This window comes from Musa acuminata, chromosome BXJ1-8 (genome assembly GCF_036884655.1).
Source record: "Musa acuminata AAA Group cultivar baxijiao chromosome BXJ1-8, Cavendish_Baxijiao_AAA, whole genome shotgun sequence".
In the NCBI taxonomy this organism is placed as follows: domain Eukaryota; kingdom Viridiplantae; phylum Streptophyta; class Magnoliopsida; order Zingiberales; family Musaceae; genus Musa; species Musa acuminata.
The window spans coordinates 45,649,003-45,670,194 of record NC_088334.1 but is presented as its reverse complement, the minus strand read 5'-3'; the positions used below and the strand labels follow the sequence as shown (position 1 = coordinate 45,670,194).

General features: G+C 45.7%; 4 protein-coding genes across 4 annotated transcripts; 3 read left to right on the top strand and 1 right to left on the bottom strand.

Moving 5' to 3' along the window:
- Positions 1–122: 122 nt before the first annotated feature.
- On the bottom strand, positions 123–4,982 carry LOC135680399 (granule-bound starch synthase 2, chloroplastic/amyloplastic-like). The gene is made up of 7 exons (XM_065194280.1): positions 4,658–4,982; positions 4,388–4,452; positions 4,077–4,154; positions 3,880–3,990; positions 3,693–3,737; positions 1,977–2,150; positions 123–1,207 (listed from the first exon to the last, which is right to left on the bottom strand). Exons 1-7 carry the CDS (start codon positions 4,980–4,982, stop codon positions 251–253), a joined length of 1,755 nt encoding a protein of 584 aa, XP_065050352.1. The 3' UTR covers positions 123–250.
- Positions 4,983–5,214: 232 nt separating this feature from the next.
- Positions 5,215–6,120, top strand: LOC135680398 (granule-bound starch synthase 2, chloroplastic/amyloplastic-like). Its single transcript, XM_065194279.1, has one exon. It carries the CDS (start codon positions 5,215–5,217, stop codon positions 6,118–6,120), a length of 906 nt encoding a protein of 301 aa, XP_065050351.1.
- A 358-nt stretch (positions 6,121–6,478) lies between these two features.
- On the top strand, positions 6,479–7,021 carry LOC135680397 (probable calcium-binding protein CML46). Its single transcript, XM_065194278.1, has one exon. The coding sequence runs from the start codon at positions 6,479–6,481 to the stop codon at positions 7,019–7,021; it is 543 nt and encodes a 180-aa protein (XP_065050350.1).
- An 8,094-nt stretch (positions 7,022–15,115) lies between these two features.
- LOC135588179 (soluble starch synthase 2-2, chloroplastic/amyloplastic-like) lies at positions 15,116–21,109 on the top strand. Its single transcript, XM_065080170.1, has 8 exons — positions 15,116–15,822; positions 16,178–16,658; positions 16,864–16,928; positions 17,162–17,219; positions 17,294–17,436; positions 17,579–17,623; positions 19,097–19,270; positions 20,040–21,109. The coding sequence occupies exons 1-8, from the start codon at positions 15,451–15,453 to the stop codon at positions 20,994–20,996; spliced, it is 2,295 nt and encodes a 764-aa protein (XP_064936242.1). The 5' UTR covers positions 15,116–15,450; the 3' UTR covers positions 20,997–21,109.
- The last annotated feature ends 83 nt before the right edge of the window (positions 21,110–21,192 follow it).

Below are 21,192 nucleotides of genomic sequence, written 5' to 3'. Positions count from 1 at the left end.
GACTGTTTTCCTCTGGCACGTACGCAGCAGAGGCTGTCGACGCGGTGGCTAATCACAGAATCCAACAAAACTGGGCTGTCCTCGACAGCGAGGAAGAGATAGAGAGAGAGAGACGTGTCAAAATGTTGATGCCATCAATCAAACGGACGCACACAATACTTAGACGAATCTTTGCAGGTTCGTTGAAGAGAGATCCGGATTGGATCATCAGATAGCTGAGATAGATACTGTTCGTTCATGTTCTCAAAGATCACCACTGATACTTAGCTGAGACGAGGACTTCCTCGTAATGTTTGGCGGCGTTGTCCCAGCTCAGGTCCTGTGCCATCCCTCGCGTCTGCAGGCCCTTCCAATTCTCCTTCTGGTTCCTGTAGGTGTTGAGGCAGTTCCCCAGCGCATTGATCAGCTTGTTGGCCTCCGCCCGGTCGAACGTCCACCCGAACCCGCTCTCCCTGAAGGGATCGAACGGGATCACCGTGTCACGAAGCCCGCCAACGGCGTGCACCACCGGGACCGTGCCGTACTTCATGGCGTACAGCTGGTTCAGCCCGCAGGGCTCGAACCGCGATGGCATGAGCAGGACGTCCGCCCCTGCGGTGATCCTGTGCGCCATCTTCACCGAGAACCCCACCCACGCCCTCACCTTGTTGTGGTGCTCCCTGTCGAACTTGCGCAGCATCTCCTCCAGGTCGGCCCGTCCGGTGCCCAGCATCACCAGCTGCGCGTCCTGCCCGACGATCCAAGGCATCGCACCCGCAACGAGGTCGACGCCCTTCTGGTGATCCAGCCGGCCGATGAATCCGATGAGGGGGACGTCCTCGCGGACAGGGAGGCCGAGCTCCTTCTGCAGCGCCGCCTTGCACTGTGGTTTCCCGGATTGCAGAGTCTCAATGGAATAGTTTCTGTAGCCATCGGATTGCAGGTGAAGATCCAGCTCAGGGTTCCAGTCCACTGTGTCGATCCCGTTGACGATGCCTTGGAACTTCCAGTTGTTCTCGTTTATGATCTCATGGAGTCCCCACCCACCTTCGGATGTTGTGAGCTCCCATGCGTAGCCACGGCTGACGGTGATCACGCGGTCAGCAGTCTTGAGGCCGGCCGCGAAGATGTTGAAGTGGTCACCTCCCATCGGCTCATACAGCTTGAAGAGGTCCATGTGTTGATCGGGCAAGTCGACATGGAAGAAGTCCTCAACTGGACCACGCCCCTGGACAAGACACACAGGTAGAATGCAGACGATAAGGATTCCGAGCTCGTAGTTTCCTAAGTTGTTTAGAATGATGCCATGAAACTTCTATATCAGGATCAGATTCAAGCATTCTTCTCGGTAGAAAAAGAGAAGAGAAGATGAATGATTTTATCTTCATTTTGAGCGAAATGATTTTTCTTTGGTGGTGGTAACTCAGAAATCTTTGCAAGTTTGAAATGAAGCAACTTCAACAAAAATGGGGGAGAAAAGAAATTAAAAGCGGAGATGTTTTGATTGCTCAAAAAGAGTTTAAGAAGACAAACATTCATTTGATGCAAAAGAGAAGGATGTAAAGAAGGTTTCTAATAAAACAGAGTGCTTCAAATGTCATGCAATTATAACAAGGTTTGGGAAAAACCATGATAGACTCATGAAAAATTAAGTACAACATATGATCAATATCTTCAGGTCACACAAAAACAATATGGCCAGGGGCATCATGCAACCTAAACTTCAAGAAATACAATGCAGCTGTAGGAATTCATGCAAGCATAATTGGATCATTGATTCAGTGACGTGAGAAATAGTCAGAAAGTGTTTGGTTTACTGATAAGGTAAGTGAGAGAACTGCAAACTTGCAGATATCGTCTTGGCAAATTTAACAGTCTTTGAGCAGTTCTGAGGATCTCACAGGCTACTGAACTCAGCAAATTGAACTTCTAAATGAAGAGAGAATTTAACAGAAGTTTAACCTAATAGATGCAGCATAAAATGCGAGAGAGCTAACCTGGTGAGATATGTTGTGGATCACCAAGATGGACCTGGCATACTTCATCAAGCCATTGTCGCGGTAGCATGCTTTCAGATACACAGGCAGAAGTGATGTGTGCCAATCGTTCGCAATGAAAATTAAATTTCCGTCTCCATAGCATAAGCCGCCACATGGAACATGCCACGGAACCTGCAATTGTATCAGTCTAAACTCGAAACAATGACATATGTTTAACAAGTTGTGAATGAAAAATACAAGGTATATCCACAGAAAAAGGATACTTACCATAAAACTAAATCTTATTGTTCGAATAGAATTAAGTGTTTGGTTATACACCGACTACAGACTTGCGAAGAAATATAACATGAGTGGTATGCAAATTTATCTGCTTCACAACAAAACTGGTTTGCTTATCATGAAAGCCAGAATACTGATAAATCCTAATAGATTATAATTCACAATAACTTTTGATTTTAGAAGAATTATAAGGCAAAAGAAAAAGAGAAACTAGCCAATGGTTAAAATTCAGGGAATTATATGAAACAACATATGCAGATAACAGAAACAATGATAAATTGGATGCAAAGGTAAGGCCGAGAAATCAGGGAGGATAGAGGCAGTAAGAACTAAGTATGCTAGAGTAGCCTTCAGTTATTTACATCAACCACTCGATTACTCCATCAATTTTCTAAAAAACTTAGATGATTAAACAAAAGTATTATGATTTAATATCTGTTAATTGGCAGAGGACCAACATTGGAGAGTAACTACCATTGGTAAATCCTTGCACAAAGTTCCACTGACTCTATCATAATAGAAAAAAAACATAAGGTATCAAAGAAAACCATATATGTCAGTGGCCTTGTTCTTAATTTCCTAAGCCTAATAAATGGAAATGAGTTTAACAACTAGGCCTTTTTTCTAATATAAACTTGGCCTATTAAATAATTTCACCTGCACAGATATTTACATCTTTTAAAACATCGATCAAGAATAAGAAATTGTATGAAACTCCAAAATTTTTAAACAGTAAATTGTTTTGTTAAGGTTCGTTGATACCAAAGTCACAGTCAGTTCTCCATCGACAATTAGTATGCAGAACCATAGAATTAGATGTATGGTATACTGAGTGTAACATACCGATCTGACTGGATACCTCTATGCTAATACTGCCCGGTTACATATCGTATTCAATCCAATTTTTATATATATATATATATATATATATATATATATATATATATATATATATATATATATATATATATATATATATATATATATATATATATATATATATATATATATATATATATACACTGAATGTTTTGATACTGTGCTGACCGATACTTACCCCTCTGAACGGGTCCTGCTACTGGTACTGTAATGAAATTTTAGACCTAAGACAACACTGTACGATGCTAATTTCAGTCATAAGACATCTGCATGAACTAGAAAACAAAGATACAGAACCAGAAAAAAGAAGTGGGAAAAAGGGTTGGGAATTGGCATTTGCAATTAAGTTAAGCACCTCAAGGACTATCAAGTACTAACTCAAAGCAGCACTGAAGCGGCCACCGACATGATTATATTTTTCACACTAAAAATCATGTTGGAAGTCCCTTCCTGCATTAATCTTAGACAAATGCTCACTACGAATTTCTAATACTAACATATTCTGTTATGTACATCATGGATAGTTGAATATGTTGTTTAGGACAAAGGAGATACCTCTACAGCTACCTTGCATAACAATACCATCCGTTTCAAGATTTCCTGCATTAATTAGCGAAAGACAATATAAATAACTTGTAGAAGGTCATTTCTGTATTTTCAGTGCACAAAAAAATGAAGTAACAAAAAGTGAATAAACTGGATTGACTAATTTACAGGTGTTAAAATTGCAAAAAACTTTTACCAGCCGGTCTCCCCCATAAATGTTGTTCTCTAGATGATGGAAAACTGGACTGTCGATAAATACAAAATCCACACGATCAATATAAGCATGAAAATAATTTACTTCCAGATCCTGCATCCCATAATATGACATCAACTGGATAAGTATGTATTTATAGCTAAATCTAAACACCATGACATGAAACAGCAGATACAGACCTGCCCATCAGCTTTGTAATATTTGCGAACACCTATATCTTTGGATTCAGGATAATTGGCATACCATGGGGAAACAACCTATAATTTACAAAAGAAAGATTGAACTGGCTATGCAACAGCAATATTAAGGAAGCAACTTTTGGACTAACATTATTCTAGTTTGGTAAACCTGCACATTGTAATTGCAGTTTTATGATTTGAATTGCTATTCCAATTTACCTTTCTGTGGAATAGCTAGAGTCACCACCAACATTAACGTGAGATTTGAGGTTCAAACAGAAATTAATCGACAAAAGGGAAAGGAGAAATACCATAACCCGGTGCCCTCTCCTAGCCAAAGCTTTTGGCAGAGTCCCAGCTACATCTCCAAGCCCTCCTGTTGAAGTTAAAAAAGATAAATGTCAGTGAATCTTATTTAAATATCATAATAACACTTTATAAACCCAAACAACAGTCATTCACTTCATTACCAATTGTGGAGCATAGACTTGATACAACAAATTTTCAGTACTTGAGAGGTAAGAGTAAAAATACAGCAAAAGATCAATCGGAAAATACGAAAATACTAAAAATATCAATACCTGTCTTTGACCAAGGAGCACATTCCGCGGAAACTACTATTACATTCATGGCATTCGCTCCAGCCAGAGGAGGGGAATCCACATTTTCTACCTCAATATCTGCTTCTGTATCTACACCATCAGATTTTGCTTCCGTATGGTTCTGAGCATTCTCATCTTCAGTACCCCTTTCAGATTCTTGTATAATAAGTGATGATTCGACTGAATCATAAGTAGAATCAAGATCTGCATCTTTTGCTAGTCCATCAGCTTGTAGGATATCACCTTGCTCTTCTGCTTTCTCTAAAGAATTTTCAGTTTTACCGATACATTGAGTCTTAGACATCTTAGATTCATTTCGCTCAAAATGAAGATAAAATCATTCATCTTCTCTTCTCTTTTTCTACCGAGAAGAATGCTTGAATCTGATCCTGACATAGAAGTTTCATGGCATCATTCTAAACAACTTAGGAAACTACGAGTTCGGAATCCTTATCGTCTGCATTCTACCTGTTTGTCTTGTCCAGGGTCGTGGTCCAGTTGAGGACTTCTTCCATGTCGACTTGCCCGATCAACACATGGACCTCTTCAAGCTGTATGAGCCGATGGGAGGTGACCACTTCAACATCTTCGCGGCCGGCCTCAAGACTGCTGACCGCGTGATCACCGTCAGCCGTGGCTACGCATGGGAGCTCACAACATCCGAAGGTGGGTGGGGACTCCATGAGATCATAAACGAGAATAACTGGAAGTTCCAAGGCATCGTCAACGGGATCGACACAGTGGACTGGAACCCTGAGCTGGATCTTCACCTGCAATCCGATGGCTACAGAAACTATTCCATTGAGACTCTGCAAGCCGGGAAACCACAGTGCAAGGCGGCGCTGCAGAAGGAGCTCGGCCTCCCTGTCCGCGAGGACGTCCCCCTCGTCGGATTCATCGGCCGGCTGGATCACCAGAAGGGCGTCGACCTCATTGCGGGTGCGATGCCTTGGATCGTCGGGCAGGACGCGCAGCTGGTGATGCTGGGCACCGGACGGGCCGACCTGGAGGAGATGCTGCGCAAGTTCGACAGGGAGCACCACAACAAGGAGAGGGCGTGGGTGGGGTTTTCGGTGAAGATGGCGCACAGGATCACCGCAGGGGCGGACGTCCTGCTCATGCCATCGCGGTTCGAGCCCTGCGGGCTGAACCAGCTGTACGCCATGAAGTACGGCACGGTCCCGGTGGTGCACGCCATCGGCGGGCTTCGCGACACGGTGATCCCGTTCGATCCCTTCAGGGAGAGCGGGTTCGGGTGGACGTTCGACCGGGCGGAGGCCAACAAGCTGATCAATGCGCTGGGGAACTGCCTCAACACCTACAGGAACCAGAAGGAGAATTGGAAGGGCCTGCAGACGCGAGGGATGGCGCAGGACCTGAGCTGGGACAACGCCGCCAAACATTACGAGGAAGTCCTCGTCTCAGCAAAGTATCAGTGGTGATCTTTGAGAACATGAACGAACAGTATCTATCTCAGCTATCTGATGATCCAATCCGGATCTCTCTTCACCGAACCTGCAAAGATTCGCCGAACATGGAACGTCTATAAGTATTGTGTGCGTCCGTTTGATTGATGGCATCAACATTTTGACACGTCTCTCTCTCTCTATCTCTTCCTCGCTGTCGAGGACAGCCCAGTTTTGTTGGATTCTGTGATTAGCCACCGCGTCGACAGCCTCTGCTGCGTACGTGCCAGAGGAAAACAGTCGCACCTGCACGCATAAATACACATCGATTCGCCATGCATGTTATTGGTTGGACCAAGAAGCAGCGTCTTCTTCCTCCTCAGCGCTGGAAACCATGGAGAAACCATTGCCAACTGCACCGTACCACTCCCTCGCACTCACAGAGCCCATCGTGCTCCACTTCAACAAGACCATCTCCATGGGGGTCGTCCTGAAGAATAAGATATCCATGGGGTTCCTCTTCCGGCACCCAGCGCCGTGCGCATCGGGGGTCGTCGATCGTGTCAGACCCGGCGACTCGGCCGACGGTAGCGAGGCGCCCGAGTTGACCAGAGAAGACGTGGAGACGGTGATGGAGATCATTACGGGCATGCCTTGCGGCGCGGACGGTGAGCAGCTCGAGGAGATGCGTGGCGTGTTTGAGGGGGAGGAGCCGAGCTTGGAGGAAGTGGCGGAGGCGTTCTCCGTCTTCGATGATGACGGTGACGGGGTCATAGAGCCCCTGGACCTGCATCGTGTTCTCTGCAAGCTGGGCTTCCCGGAGGGGGCGGCATTGGAGGCATGCCGACGGATGATCGCGGCGTACGACGAGAACGACGACGGGAGGATCGATTTCAAGGAGTTCATCAAAGTTGTGGAGGGCAGCTTCTTTGATTAATTATTCTTCCTTTTTCTTCTTGTCGTCATCAGCGTCACATCTATCAATGCGCAAGCAATTAAAACAAACCAAATTTCGAGCAGGATTGAGACTCGAAATCTAAAATCATCAAAAGATTGCGACTATTCGAAATCTTACAAGAAGAATCAAAGGCCAAATCGAGAAGCAACTACTCATCTGGATCGCAGATTTAAATCGATAATGTTATCGACAATTGACACATCCATAGACTTTGAACATGAAGGGAAAACATCTTTCTGAAGCTGGAAGTGCGGCTTCAATCATTTAGAACCCAAGAAATAACATGTTCTTCTAGGTAGATCCAGTCACCACATCAAACCACAAAAGCCTGTACAATTGAATTATAGAGCTAGCAGTAGGCTATCTTCTGCAGTTCCAAAGTTCCATAGCTTGAGTGAAGCCGAGAAAGAGCAGACCGGTGCAGAGTATCATAAATCTCATGGCAACTTCACTGATGGGAGAGTCTGGATACCTGCAAGGCATGTTTTGGCCAGTGTTTATTCAACCAGCACTGAGATGAAATTATTGCATACTATCAGTTGGATATTGTTCTAAAGAAATTGGTCACTTCCCTGAGCATGTCTCATCACACAACTAAAAATAACATTGCTTCATGATCTATTAGTATGCCACTAGAAAAAGTTATAAAGATTATGAAAAGGGGTCATTATCTAACAATGTCTGGAATTCCAGATATGTTTGAATTTTATATCCGTAAACAATAGCACTCAAAAGGCTTTATAACCAGAAGTAAAGAAGATATTGTAAAAGTTCAGGCGGAAGTGCCTTATGCTTGTATTTACTGCTTGATCTTTGGAATACATTACTAATGCAAAGCATATCATAAAATTCTATCATAAAAGGCAACTGTTTAAAGAAAAAAAAAACTCTGAACCCACTTGAAAGGAAAAATGTCTAGAAATTATGTCTCCACAAACCTTCGAAACTCAATTTTGTCAAACTATCTTGATGTGGAATACATAACATATGATTAATTGCCCAAGACGAAAATACTGCATGGTGAAAAAAAAGAATGGATGAAAAATAAAACATTTAAGAATGTTTAAAGCACACTGGTTCACGTCAAACTCGATAGCTTATTTCAGGATAAACTACTAAGATACCAAAACAAAACAACCATTTACTCTTAATTAGACACTTTTAAAATATAAATTCAAGTAGTAATATACTAGACGCAACAGACCTAGAGAATTGTCAGAAGATGCAGCTTATGAACTGTAGTACAAAGGTCGAGTGGTTGGTGAAGAAGCAGGCCTTGTATTCGACATAACACCATAAGGTGATGAGTTCTGTGAAGCTTGAAGTGACCCAGCAGTAGCACTGGAGGTGTTTGCTGAAACTGGGTAATGAGAAACAGGAGCAGTTGCAATGGTTTGACCTGGGTACAAGTTAGGCTCTGAAACAAAGCTTCCACCTGACGTGCTAGAATTCCATGTCAACATTTGACCCTGAGGATTTGTTGCTTGTCCTGTAGCTCCAAAATCACTGCCCACGTATGTGGATGTTGGCTGGGGATAAACTTGCCACCCAGAAGTGGTGGGTAAACCAGGAGCTTAGGACATCATTGGTACACCCGTGTCCTGAATAGTGTAGTCTCTGCTTCTCTCATTATGCACCTAAAAGAGAGCATACATACATATAATTGACTGTAAGTAACCATGCACATAAAGGATGAAAGTCTAAGCCAGTGTGCTAATAGAAAGACAACAGAAGGACCTCAAGTGCGCCCAATTTTATTTTCTTTTTCCTGATGGATAGATATAATTCTTTCGACAGCCAATTTTTGAAACTTAAAAAAGTTTTATTGCTCCGCTTAACCCAAAAAATAAAAGGCTCGATGCTTAACATAAACAACTTAAAATAATCAAATATTTTCTAAATTAAATAAAAGTCATAAAAAATATCGATCCGAAACAAACAGCTATGTTGAACGACTATGGGACGTGGGACTCGAGACACCGAGTACGCTGTCACGACACAAACAGTTAGTAAATAAGCCTAATCCGAAGTCCAATGAGGTGACTAACTAAATACGTAGTCCGCATAAAATGGTACGCTTACCGAACGTAGGTTCCGAAGGTGCAGTCAACCATGAGCCACCGTGGTTCAGGAACATCTGAAGTCTAACTACGCGGGTACCGGACTCGTCATTTCCCCAAAGAATGCAGGCTCAGTAGCAGAACAAAATGCACTGACTTTGGGAGATATTGGACGAGTACAAATATTTGTTTTGGTCAAGAAATAAAAAGAGATGAAAGTAAGGTTCTAATTTAAAGATAACTAGAAAATAATCACCGGAGGTCAACGAGCAAATTCGTTGGAGGAAAGTCTTTCACCGTCTTTTCGTGTCTTACATAGGATCATCTAATTTGGAAAATAAATATATATATAAATAAAAGATTAAGTGCAGGGATCCTAGGGAGAAATGATTTAGATTTTTAATAGATAAATCAAAAGAGATGGAAGAAAAATAATAATTTAAAGATAACATAAAATAATCACAGATAAAAGTCTCACCTTCTCAATATTATATTTGGACGATGAAATCTTATCATTAAAAATATTAAAATATATATAATAGAAAATATTATACTTGTACCAAATCAAATATATTATTTTTTTCTAAAAATAAAAATATTTTATCCAAAAAGAAATACTATTGGACTTTTGCCCAATTACACTCTCCTAATTTATTTTTAGTTGGGGTGCCCAATTTTAATCATTTTAACGAAAATTATCCTTCGTCCTTCATCAGTTAGCTATCTATCTTTAGCGGCATCACTCATCGCATTTGCTCCTTGCTCTCACCATTAGTTATACTATGCGTCCTCTCCTCCCTTCCTCTTTCTCCTCTTATTCCTCTATTCTTTCTCTCTATATAATGTCGCTTGCCCCGTTGCCTCACACGCTCCATTCTCATTTTGAGTGGTGTCACTCGTTACCTCCTTTTCGAGAGACAAATAAGGTAAAGAGCATAATAGCAATATCCTTCTTCATATGTGATTTGTTGGATTGGAGAAATATCACAGAGGAACCGGATCGATTGATGGTGGCATAGAAAACGTTAAAGTAGATGAGCTAAATGAGGGTGCATGTAACATTTTCATGATCAACTATGGTACCAATGCAAAGGGCACAAACAAAGGGGGCACATCATGTTAATGACAATTATTATAATCTTATTTTTATCACAAAAAAGAGATTTAGTGTGACATCACCATTCGTGCTACTACAATGGACGATTTGGGTGGGAGAGTAGCACAATAAGAGGGTTGATTATGCCGGTGACAATAATACACAATTGGTTCTTTGGATTGTTCTTGGGGATGGAAGCATAGGGCTATGGGAGACGAGAAAAAGGTAAGGAGGATAAGAGAAATAAGGTAATTAGCGATATTACTTATATGGGAGCAAAGCGTGGAGGAGATAGAGGTGACCAATGACGTGGTTCGGGATAGATTACTAACAGAGAATTAAAAGATATTTTCATTAATGTGGCAAAAAAGAAAAAGGAGCGTGTAAGATAAAAATCAATTAGAAAAAAATATTCGATTAAAACCCAGCAGTAAGGGTTTTTTAGGTAAAATAATTTTTAAAAATAATATTCTTAATTTGAAGAATAATTTTTTAAATAAAAATATTTAATAATACTTTCATAAAAGAAAATTTTAGATTCTTAAACTAATCAACTTTATTTAAAATAAAAAACCACAGATCTAATTCCAAGCATGTTGTCCCGGTGGAAACACTCGCTGCAGCAAGATATGGTAAAAAGTGAGGAAACCTGCCGAAGAAAGGCTGTCATGGAAAGTGTTCGGATATGGCGTGCGGATGATGGTGACACGAATACTAGACGTCTGCGCAAGGGAAGCCGTCCTATCTAAATAATAAAATATCTCCGGCGCTGTATTGCATTCCATCGTTATTTTAATGTGTCCCGAGATCGAGTCGTGAGAGGAAGAGAGGAAGGGCAAAGACGAACAAACCTGGAGATGGATTCCGCTCCCCAACGCCGTCTCCGAGCCATCGCTGGCCATCTCCTCGCCTCCAGCGACCGCGATCCGAACGCTCGTCTCATCGCCAATCCAACCACCGGCGAGTTCGCGCTCGGTACTCGTCTTTTTCGGCTTTTCTTGCGTTCCTTGTTTGGGAAACCCATTGAATCCAAAATATTGAAAATCGAACATACCACCAGATGTTAGAATATTGTTTATGTTATTAAGTCCAACTAATAACCATTTCACAAGGATACAAGGTTTCAAATGTGAAAACGAGATTGTAACATATGTGGTAATTCTCCCAACAAAATAGTTGTATGTAAGTTTTCTCCCATCATTATTGATGCGGTGGGGCATCTGTTTAAGCCGTGGCCTCGGGGCTATCGCGGCTCGGTTCGGGGGTTCGAATGTCGGGGATCTCGGGTGGCATCCTTCGTGGTCTCCCGTGGCCTGTCTCGACGGTCCGGTCGGGACGTCGAGTCGGGGGAGTGCGTCGTCGCAGCGTCGGGAAGAGTCGACCCCGTCAGGCACCTGCACAAAGGTCGGGCCGAGGCGCTCGGCCCGACCCCTCCGACGGCCAAGTTAGCGATGTGGAGAGGGTTTCAGATGAAGAAGTGTTTGGAGTCTCCTCTGTAGGGGTTGTCCCCCCTGTAGGGGTTGTGTGTGAGTTTGTCTCTAGTCCTCCTTCCCTCTTAGCATACGAGGGTATTTATAGGGAAGCTTATTGTGCCTGATGTGCCCCCTTGCAGGAGCAGGTAGCGTCTGACACTGGCGCTGGCGTGGCGTGCGAGACCGAGCCTGGGCAGAATGTTTAATGTGCCTCGGTCGACGTTCTGGTCCGTTTGACCAGGTACTGAGGCGTGATGCGTCATTTGGGACAGGTGACGTCAGCCCCAGTCTTGTCGCCATTATTTCCCTCATCATATTCCCCACCCCTGAAGGGAGCCACGCATCGGCTGTTGTTGTAAGAGGGGTCCGAGGTGTGGCTTCAGCTTTTAGTGCTCGTTCTCGTAGAGCAGCTGCTGGTTCGTTACCGGGGGCGGAGTCCGGATTTAGAAAATAAGGAAGGCTGGTCGTGCCGCGGTGAGCTCAGGCAGCAGGGGGTCGAGGAGCACGACGCAGGCGGGCAGGTTGGGCCGGCGAGTCGCAAGTCGGAGATCGAACTGGAGCGACTCGGGCCATGGTCTGAGCCGGCGAGTCGCAAGTCGGAGATCGAACTGGAGCGACTCGGGCTATGGTCTGAGCCGGCGAGTCACAAGTCGGAGATCGAACTGGGGCGACTCGGGCTATGGTCTGAGCCGGTGAGTCGCAAGTCAGAGATCGACCTGGAGCGACTCGGGCTATGGTCTGGGCCGGCGAGTTGCAAGTCGGAGATCGAACTGGAGCGACTCGGGCTATGGTCTGAGCCGGCGAGTCGCAAGTCGGAGATCGAATTGGGGCGACTCGGGCTATGGTCTGAGCCGGCGAGTCGCAAGTCGGAGATCGACATGGAGCGACTCGGGCTATGGTCTAGGCCGGCGAGTCGCAAGTCGGAGATCGACCTGGAGCGACTCGGGCTATGGTCTGGGCCGGTGAGTCGCAAGTCGGAGATCGACTTGGAGCGACTCGGGCTATGGTCTGAGCCGGCGAGTCGCAAGTCGGAGATCGAACTGGAGCGACTCGGGCTATGCGCCAAGGAGCACAACGCAGGCGGGCAGGCCGCGCGAGTGTCTTGGGTCCTGGGCAACGTGCGACCGATGAGCACATCTCAATCGGGAAGCCGAGCAGAGGTCGTGGTCTCAGACAACGTGCGGCCGAGGAGCACGACACAAGCGGGCAGGCCGTGTTGGCGTGTCTCGGGTTATGGGCCGAGCCGGCGAGTCACAAGTCGGAGGTCGAACTGGAGCGACTCGAGCTATGAGCCAACCCGGCGAGTCGCAAGTCGGAGGTCGAACTGGAGCGACTCGGGCTATGAGCCAACCCGGTGAGTCGCAAGTCGGAGGTCGAACTGGAGCGACTCGGGCTATGAGCCGAGGAGCATGACACAGGCGGGTAGACCGCGTGGGCGTGTCTCGGTTGACACGCAGCCGAGGAGCACAACTCCGTCGGGCAAGCTGACCAGAGGTGGTCTCGGGCAACACGTTGCCGAGGAATATGACGCGGGCGGGCAGGCCGCGTAGGCGTGTCTCGAGTTATGGGCCGAGCCGGCGAGTCGCAAGTCGGAGATCGAACTGGAGCGACTCGGGCTATGAGCCAAGCTGGCGAGTCGCAAGTCGGAGGTCGAACTGGAGCGACTCGGGCTATGAGCCGAGGAGCACGACACAGGCGGGCAGGCCGCGTGGGGTGAACTCGGCGGTGTGGCCGAGGGACACCGCTCAAGCGGGCAGACCGCGCTGAGGTGAACTCGGCAGCGTATGGCCGAGAAGCTTGGCGTAGGCGGGCTACGGCCGAGGGACGTGACCCAGATGGGCAAGCCGCCCTGAGATGGACTCGGCAGTGTATGGCCGAGGAGCTCGACGCAAGCAGGCTGGCCGCGCAGGCGTGGTCACGAGGGTCATGCGGCTGAGGTGTTCGGCGCAGGCAGACTGTGGCCGCGCGGAAGCCGCTCAGGAGGGCAGGCCGCGCTGAGGTGGGCTCGGCAGTGTGGCCGAGGGACTTGACCCAGGTGGGCAAGCCGCCCTGAGATGGACTCGGCAGTGCATGGCCGAGGAGCTCGGCGCAGGCAGGCATGAGCCAAGAAGCGGTCAGGTAAACATGGAGCCTTCGCTTGGAAGAGACTGAGGCAGGGCGGGCCCGAGCGGGCGGCTCTCGTTGCCGCGGTGGTCGGGTCGTAGGGGGGTTCACCGAGCGGGATAATGGTTCGCACTATACCCGTCAGCGCTCGGACTTGATGAGCGAGGTCCTGGAAGGCCTTGAGCGACACGTGCAAGGGGTCGCTGGGGGCGCACTCGGGTGGAAGCAGACCCGGGTCGTTGGACAGACACTAGTAGCATTCTGCGGTCACGACGGGGTGTTCGTCTCGAAGATCTCCATGCGGGGGACTTTCCCCCGGAGCTCCGATCAGGTGTGACCCCTCAACTGTGAGCTCGTCTAAGCCAGTTGGATGATCCCTCGACTTTCGGGGCCCTCCTTCTAGCACCAAAATGATGCGGCGGGGAATCTGTTTAAGCCGTGGCCTTGGGGTCGTCGCGGCTCGGTTCGGGGGTCCGAATGTTAGGGATCTCGGGTGGCGCTAGACCTTCAAGGGGCCTTCAAGGGGCTAGCCGCACATTACTTATAGACAAAATCCCGCCAAAAACAACGACCCTTCCTCTACTCAGGCATGTCGCATCGGGATGACACAACGTCATTCCACCATAAATGCAACTTGGCAGGGTAGCCAACAGGCGCGCTACACGTGGCAACCAACAGGCTTGAAGCGCCGGTCTTCTCGAAAACTGGCGATTCACGAAAAGGTTCGTCCCCTGGACTTCCGAATAGACCAAAGGCTACTTGGCCACCCGCATCTCCCACAGCACAGCATAAAAGATCCAATCGAAGTAGCTCCTCGGTCGCAGCAGCCTACGTCATGCTCCTTGGCCTCATGTCGCCCGAGACCACGCCTGCGCGGCCTGCTCGCCCGAGTCCAGCTCCTCGGCCGCAGCCGCCTGCGTCGTGCTCCTCGGCCTCATGTCGCTCGAGACCATGCCCGCACGGCCTGCTCGCCCGAAGACCACGCCTGCGCGGCCTGCTCGCTCGAGTCCAGCTCCTCGGTCGCAGCCGCCTGTGTCGCGCTCCTTGGCCTCAGGTTGCCCGAGACCACGCCTGCGTGGTCTGCTCGCTCGAGTCCAGCTCCTCGGCCACAGCCGCCTGCGTCGTGCTCCTCGGCCTCATACCGCCCGAGACCACACCTGTGCGGCCTGCTCGCCCGAGTCCAGCTCCTCGACTGCAGTCGCCTGCGTCGTGCTTCTCGGTCCCATCCCTCTCGTGGACCACACCCGCGCAGCCGGCTCTCATGTGCCCAAAGGCTCCCCTCGCGCGGCCCCGGAGAGATCCTCGATGTCCGGACCCGAACCGAGCCGCGTCGGCCCCGAGGCCACGGCTCTCAAAGTTGTTTCCCACAACATCAACGATATCTTTATATAATATTAATTATTAAAAAAATTAAATCTACTATCGTTAAGTTCTAGAATGACGATCGATATCAACGATTAAGAAGGGCTGATCGATGAAGAGAACTCCAAATAAAGGTCGTAATCACATCATTTCGTTCACAAGATGTCCTCTTGCTTCCGTCCGTCCCACGTGCCTGCCGAACGACATCTACCGCACACAACGTTCGCTCGGGCCCAACTGCACCCACGGGGGGCATGCACGCTTCCCTTGTAACTTCGCTTAAAATCCTCCCACTGCTACTCGCCGATTCCAAAGATGGCGTCTTTCAGCTCTCAGACCTTCCGTCTCGAGGCTTGCAGTGGCGGCGGCAACAGCCCTGTTCGCGTCCAGATTAAGCCGGACGATGGCCGCAGGGCGTCGGTTGTGGCGGCTGTTGTCAGGGAGAACGCTATTTTCCCCAGCGGAGGTGGGTGCCGGGTGAGGTTCGCGACGAGGGGCCGACGAAGTGAGATCTTGGTGGCGGTCGAGAAGGGGAGGGGCCTTCGGGCCACCGGAAAAGGCGGCGATTTTGAGCCGGAGAAGGGGAGGGCCGATGGTGATGATGCCGGTGTCAATGTCGGTGCAGCTCCGGCCACGATTGACAAGAACATGAAGGTTCTGGAGATGGAACACGACTCAATTAAGCAGGTGGCTCTCTGGTCTTTACTTTGTTTCTTCTCATTCTGTTCATCCTCCTCTCTTGGCTTTCAATCATGAGAGAGAGAGAGAGAGAGAGAGAGAGAGAGAGAGAGAGTGTACATGGAAATTATATAGAACAAAGATAGAGCAGAGAATATGAACATCAAGTTGTATGACTCTTAATGATCATAAGTAGTGCATAGATTTTGACTAGTTTATCTCATTTCGGAATCTAGTCTGTGTCCTAAATATCAGCTTCTTGACTTTCCTCATTTTGTGCATAAATTTTGACTAGTTTATCTCATTTTGGAATATAGTCTGTGTACTAAATATGCAGCTTCTTGACTTCCTCATTTTGGTTCAGGCTGTGGAAAAAAGGAACATAATCTCATCCTTGGGAAGTGAAGCTGCTGAAGCAGTTCAGAGTACTGATTCTTCTGCTAAAGGTGCTAAAACCATTAATTTGAACCTAAGTTCAACTAGTGTTTCTAACAGTTTGGTCCAGTCTTCTGAATCTAAGATGTCTAAGACTCAATGTATCGGTAAAACTGAAAATTCTTTAGAGGAAGCAGAAGAGCAAGGTGATATCCTACAAGCTGATGGACTAGCAAAAGATGCAGATCTTGATTCTACTTATGATTCAGTCGAATCATCACTTATTATACAAGAATCTGAAAGGGGTACTGAAGATGAGAATGCTCAGAACCATACGGAAGCAAAATCTGATGGTGTAGATACAGAAGCAGATATTGAGGTAGAAAATGTGGATTCCCCTCCTCTGGCTGGAGCGAATGCCATGAATGTAATAGTAGTTTCCGCGGAATGTGCTCCTTGGTCAAAGACAGGTATTGATATTTTTAGTATTTTCGTATTTTCCGATTGATCTTTTGCTGTATTTTTACTCTTACCTCTCAAGTACTGAAAATTTGTTGTATCAAGTCTATGCTCCACAATTGGTAATGAAGTGAATGACTGTTGTTTGGGTTTATAAAGTGTTATTATGATATTTAAATAAGATTCACTGACATTTATCATTTTTAACTTCAACAGGAGGGCTTGGAGATGTAGCTGGGACTCTGCCAAAAGCTTTGGCTAGGAGAGGGCACCGGGTTATGGTATTTCTCCTTTCCCTTTTGTCGATTAATTTCTGTTTGAACCTCAAATCTCACGTTAATGTTGGTGGTGACTCTAGCTATTCCACAGAAAGGTAAATTGGAATAGCAATTCAAATCATAAAACTGCAATTACAATGTGCAGGTTTACCAAACTAGAATAATGTTAGTCCAAAAGTTGCTTCCTTAATATTGCTGTTGCATAGCCAGTTCAATCTTTCTTTTGTAAATTATAGGTTGTTTCCCCAAGGTATGCCAATTATCCTGAATCCAAAGATATAGGTGTTCGCAAATATTACAAAGCTGATGGGCAGGTCTGTATCTGCTGTTTCATGTCATGGTGTTTAGATTTAGCTATAAATACATACTTATCCAGTTGATGTCATATTATGGGATGCAGGATCTGGAAGTAAATTATTTTCATGCTTATATTGATCGTGTGGATTTTGTATTTATCGACAGTTCAGTTTTCCGTCATCTAGAGAACAACATTTATGGGGGAGACCGGCTGGTAAAAGTTTTTTTCAATTTTAACACCTGTAAATTAGTCAATCCAGTTTATTCACTTTTTGTTACTTCATTTTTTTGTGCACTGAAAATACAGAAATGACCTTCTACAAGTTATTTATATTGTCTTTCGCTAATTAATGCAGGAAATCTTGAAACGGATGGTATTGTTATGCAAGGTAGCTGTAGAGGTATCTCCTTTGTCCTAAACAACATATTCAACTATCCATGATGTACATAACAGAATATGTCAGTATTAGAAATTCGTAGTGAGCATTTGTCTAAGATTAATGCAGGAAGGGACTTCCAACATGATTTCTAGTGTGAAAAATATAGTCATGTCGGTGGCCGCTTCAGTGCTGCTTTGAGTTAGTACTTGATAGTCCTTGAGGTGCTTAACTCAATTGCAAATGCCAATTCCCAACCCTTTTTCCCACTTCTTTTTTCTGGTTCTGTATCTTTGTTTCCTAGTTCATGCAGATGTCTTATGACTAAAATTAGCATTGTACAGTGTTGTCTTAGGTCTAAAATTTCATTACAGTACCAGTAGCAGGACCCGTTCAGAGGGGTAGGTATCGGTCAGCACAGTATCAAAACATTCAGTGTGTATATATATATATATATATATATTAAAAATTGGATTGAATACGATATGTAACCGGGTAGTACTAGCATAGAGGTATCCAGTCAGATCGGTATGTTACACTCAGTATACCATACATCTAATTCTATGGTTCTGCATACTAATTGTCGATGGAGAACTGACTGTGACTTTGGTATCAACGAACCTTAACAAAACAATTTACTGTTTAAAAATTTTGGAGTTTCATACAATTTCTGATTCTTGATCGATGTTTTAAAAGATGTAAGATATCTCTGTGCAGGTGAAATTATTTAATAGGCCAAGTTTATATTAGAAAAAAGGCCTAGTTGTTAAACTCATTTCCATTTATTAGGCTTAGGAAATTAAGAACAAGGCCACTGACATATATGGTTTTCTTTGATACCTTATGTTTTTTTTCTATTATGATAGAGTCAGTGGAACTTTGTGCAAGGATTTACCTTACGTTAAACACACAATGGTAGTTACTCTCCAATGTTGGTCCTCTGCCAATTAACAGATATTAAATCATAATACTTTTGTTTAATCATCTAAGTTTTTTAGAAAATTGATGGAGTAATCGAGTGGTTGATGTAAATAACTGAAGGCTACTCTAACATACTTAGTTCTTACTGCCTCTATCCTCCCTGATTTCTCGGCCTTACCTTTGCATCCAATTTATCATTGTTTCTGTTATCTACATATGTTGTTTCATATAATTCCCTGAATTTTAACCATTGGCTAGTTTCTCTTTTTCTTTTGCCTTATAATTCTTCTAAAATCAAAAGTTATTGTGAATTATAATCTATTAGGATTTATCAGTATTCTGGCTTTCATGATAAGCAAACCAGTTTTGTTGTGAAGCAGATAAATTTGCATACCACTCATGTTATATTTCTTCGCAAGTCTGTAGTCGGTGTATAACCAAACACTTAATTCTATTCGAACAATAAGATTTAGTTTTATGGTAAGTATCCTTTTTCTGTGGATATACCTTGTATTTTTCATTCACAACTTGTTAAACATATGTCATTGTTTCGAGTTTAGACTGATACAATTGCAGGTTCCGTGGCATGTTCCATGTGGCGGCTTATGCTATGGAGACGGAAATTTAATTTTCATTGCGAACGATTGGCACACATCACTTCTGCCTGTGTATCTGAAAGCATGCTACCGCGACAATGGCTTGATGAAGTATGCCAGGTCCATCTTGGTGATCCACAACATATCTCACCAGGTTAGCTCTCTCGCATTTTATGCTGCATCTATTAGGTTAAACTTCTGTTAAATTCTCTCTTCATTTAGAAGTTCAATTTGCTGAGTTCAGTAGCCTGTGAGATCCTCAGAACTGCTCAAAGACTGTTAAATTTGCCAAGACGATATCTGCAAGTTTGCAGTTCTCTCACTTACCTTATCAGTAAACCAAACACTTTCTGAATATTTCTCACGTCACTGAATCAATGATCCAATTATGCTTGCATGAATTCCTACAGCTGCATTGTATTTCTTGAAGTTTAGGTTGCATGATGCCCCTGGCCATATTGTTTTTGTGTGACCTGAAGATATTGATCATATGTTGTACTTAATTTTTCATGAGTCTATCATGGTTTTTCCCAAAACTTGTTATAATTGCATGACATTTGAAGCACTCTGTTTTATTAGAAACCTTCTTTACATCCTTCTCTTTTGCATCAAATGAATGTTTGTCTTCTTAAACTCTTTTTGAGCAATCAAAACATCTCCACTTTTAATTTCTTTTCTCCCCCATTTTTGTTGAAGTTGCTTCATTTCAAACTTGCAAAGATTTCTGAGTTACCACCACCAAAGAAAAATCATTTCGCTCAAAATGAAGATAAAATCATTCATCTTCTCTTCTCTTTTTCTACCGAGAAGAATGCTTGAATCTGATCCTGATATAGAAGTTTCATGGCATCATTCTAAACAACTTAGGAAACTACGAGCTCGGAATCCTTATCGTCTGCATTCTACCTGTGTGTCTTGTCCAGGGGCGTGGTCCAGTTGAGGACTTCTTCCATGTCGACTTGCCCGATCAACACATGGACCTCTTCAAGCTGTATGAGCCGATGGGAGGTGACCACTTCAACATCTTCGCGGCCGGCCTCAAGACTGCTGACCGCGTGATCACCGTCAGCCGTGGCTACGCATGGGAGCTCACAACATCCGAAGGTGGGTGGGGACTCCATGAGATCATAAACGAGAACAACTGGAAGTTCCAAGGCATCGTCAACGGGATCGACACAGTGGACTGGAACCCTGAGCTGGATCTTCACCTGCAATCCGATGGCTACAGAAACTATTCCATTGAGACTCTGCAAGCCGGGAAACCACAGTGCAAGGCGGCGCTGCAGAAGGAGCTCGGCCTCCCTGTCCGCGAGGACGTCCCCCTCATCGGATTCATCGGCCGGCTGGATCACCAGAAGGGCGTCGACCTCATTGCGGGTGCGATGCCTTGGATCGTCGGGCAGGACGCGCAGCTGGTGATGCTGGGCACCGGGCGGGCCGACCTGGAGGAGATGCTGCGCAAGTTCGACAGGGAGCACCACAACAAGGTGAGGGCGTGGGTGGGGTTCTCGGTGAAGATGGCGCACAGGATCACCGCAGGGGCGGACGTCCTGCTCATGCCATCGCGGTTCGAGCCCTGCGGGCTGAACCAGCTGTACGCCATGAAGTACGGCACGGTCCCGGTGGTGCACGCCGTCGGCGGGCTTCGCGACACGGTGATCCCGTTCGATCCCTTCAGGGAGAGCGGGTTCGGGTGGACGTTCGACCGGGCGGAGGCCAACAAGCTGATCAATGCGCTGGGGAACTGCCTCAACACCTACAGGAACCAGAAGGAGAATTGGAAGGGCCTGCAGACGCGAGGGATGGCACAGGACCTGAGCTGGGACAACGCCGCCAAACATTACGAGGAAGTCCTCGTCTCAGCTAAGTATCAGTGGTGATCTTTGAGAACATGAACGAACAGTATCTATCTCAGCTATCTGATGATCCAATCCGGATCTCTCTTCAACGAACCTGCAAAGATTCGTCTAAGTATTGTGTGCGTCCGTTTGATTGATGGCATCAACATTTTGACACGTCTCTCTCTCTCTATCTCTTCCTCGCTGTCGAGGACAGCCCAGTTTTGTTGGATTCTGT

Excerpts from the sequence above, each read along its gene's own strand:
- LOC135680399 (XM_065194280.1), bottom strand. The coding sequence starts at position 4,982 with ATGTCTAAGACTCAATGTATCGGTAAAACTGAAAATTCTTTAGAGAAA. Across the intron at positions 3,738-3,879 it reads TTTATGGGGGAGACCGGCTG|GAAATCTTGAAACGGATGGT; the intron begins GTAAAAGTTTTT and ends TAATTAATGCAG. Across the intron at positions 2,151-3,692 it reads TATGCAAGGTAGCTGTAGAG|GTTCCGTGGCATGTTCCATG; the intron begins GTATCTCCTTTG and ends ATACAATTGCAG.
- LOC135680398 (XM_065194279.1), top strand. The coding sequence starts at position 5,215 with ATGGACCTCTTCAAGCTGTATGAGCCGATGGGAGGTGACCACTTCAAC.
- LOC135680397 (XM_065194278.1), top strand. The coding sequence starts at position 6,479 with ATGGAGAAACCATTGCCAACTGCACCGTACCACTCCCTCGCACTCACA.
- LOC135588179 (XM_065080170.1), top strand. The coding sequence starts at position 15,451 with ATGGCGTCTTTCAGCTCTCAGACCTTCCGTCTCGAGGCTTGCAGTGGC. Across the intron at positions 15,823-16,177 it reads AACACGACTCAATTAAGCAG|GCTGTGGAAAAAAGGAACAT; the intron begins GTGGCTCTCTGG and ends ATTTTGGTTCAG. Across the intron at positions 19,271-20,039 it reads TCCACAACATATCTCACCAG|GGGCGTGGTCCAGTTGAGGA; the intron begins GTTAGCTCTCTC and ends TGTCTTGTCCAG.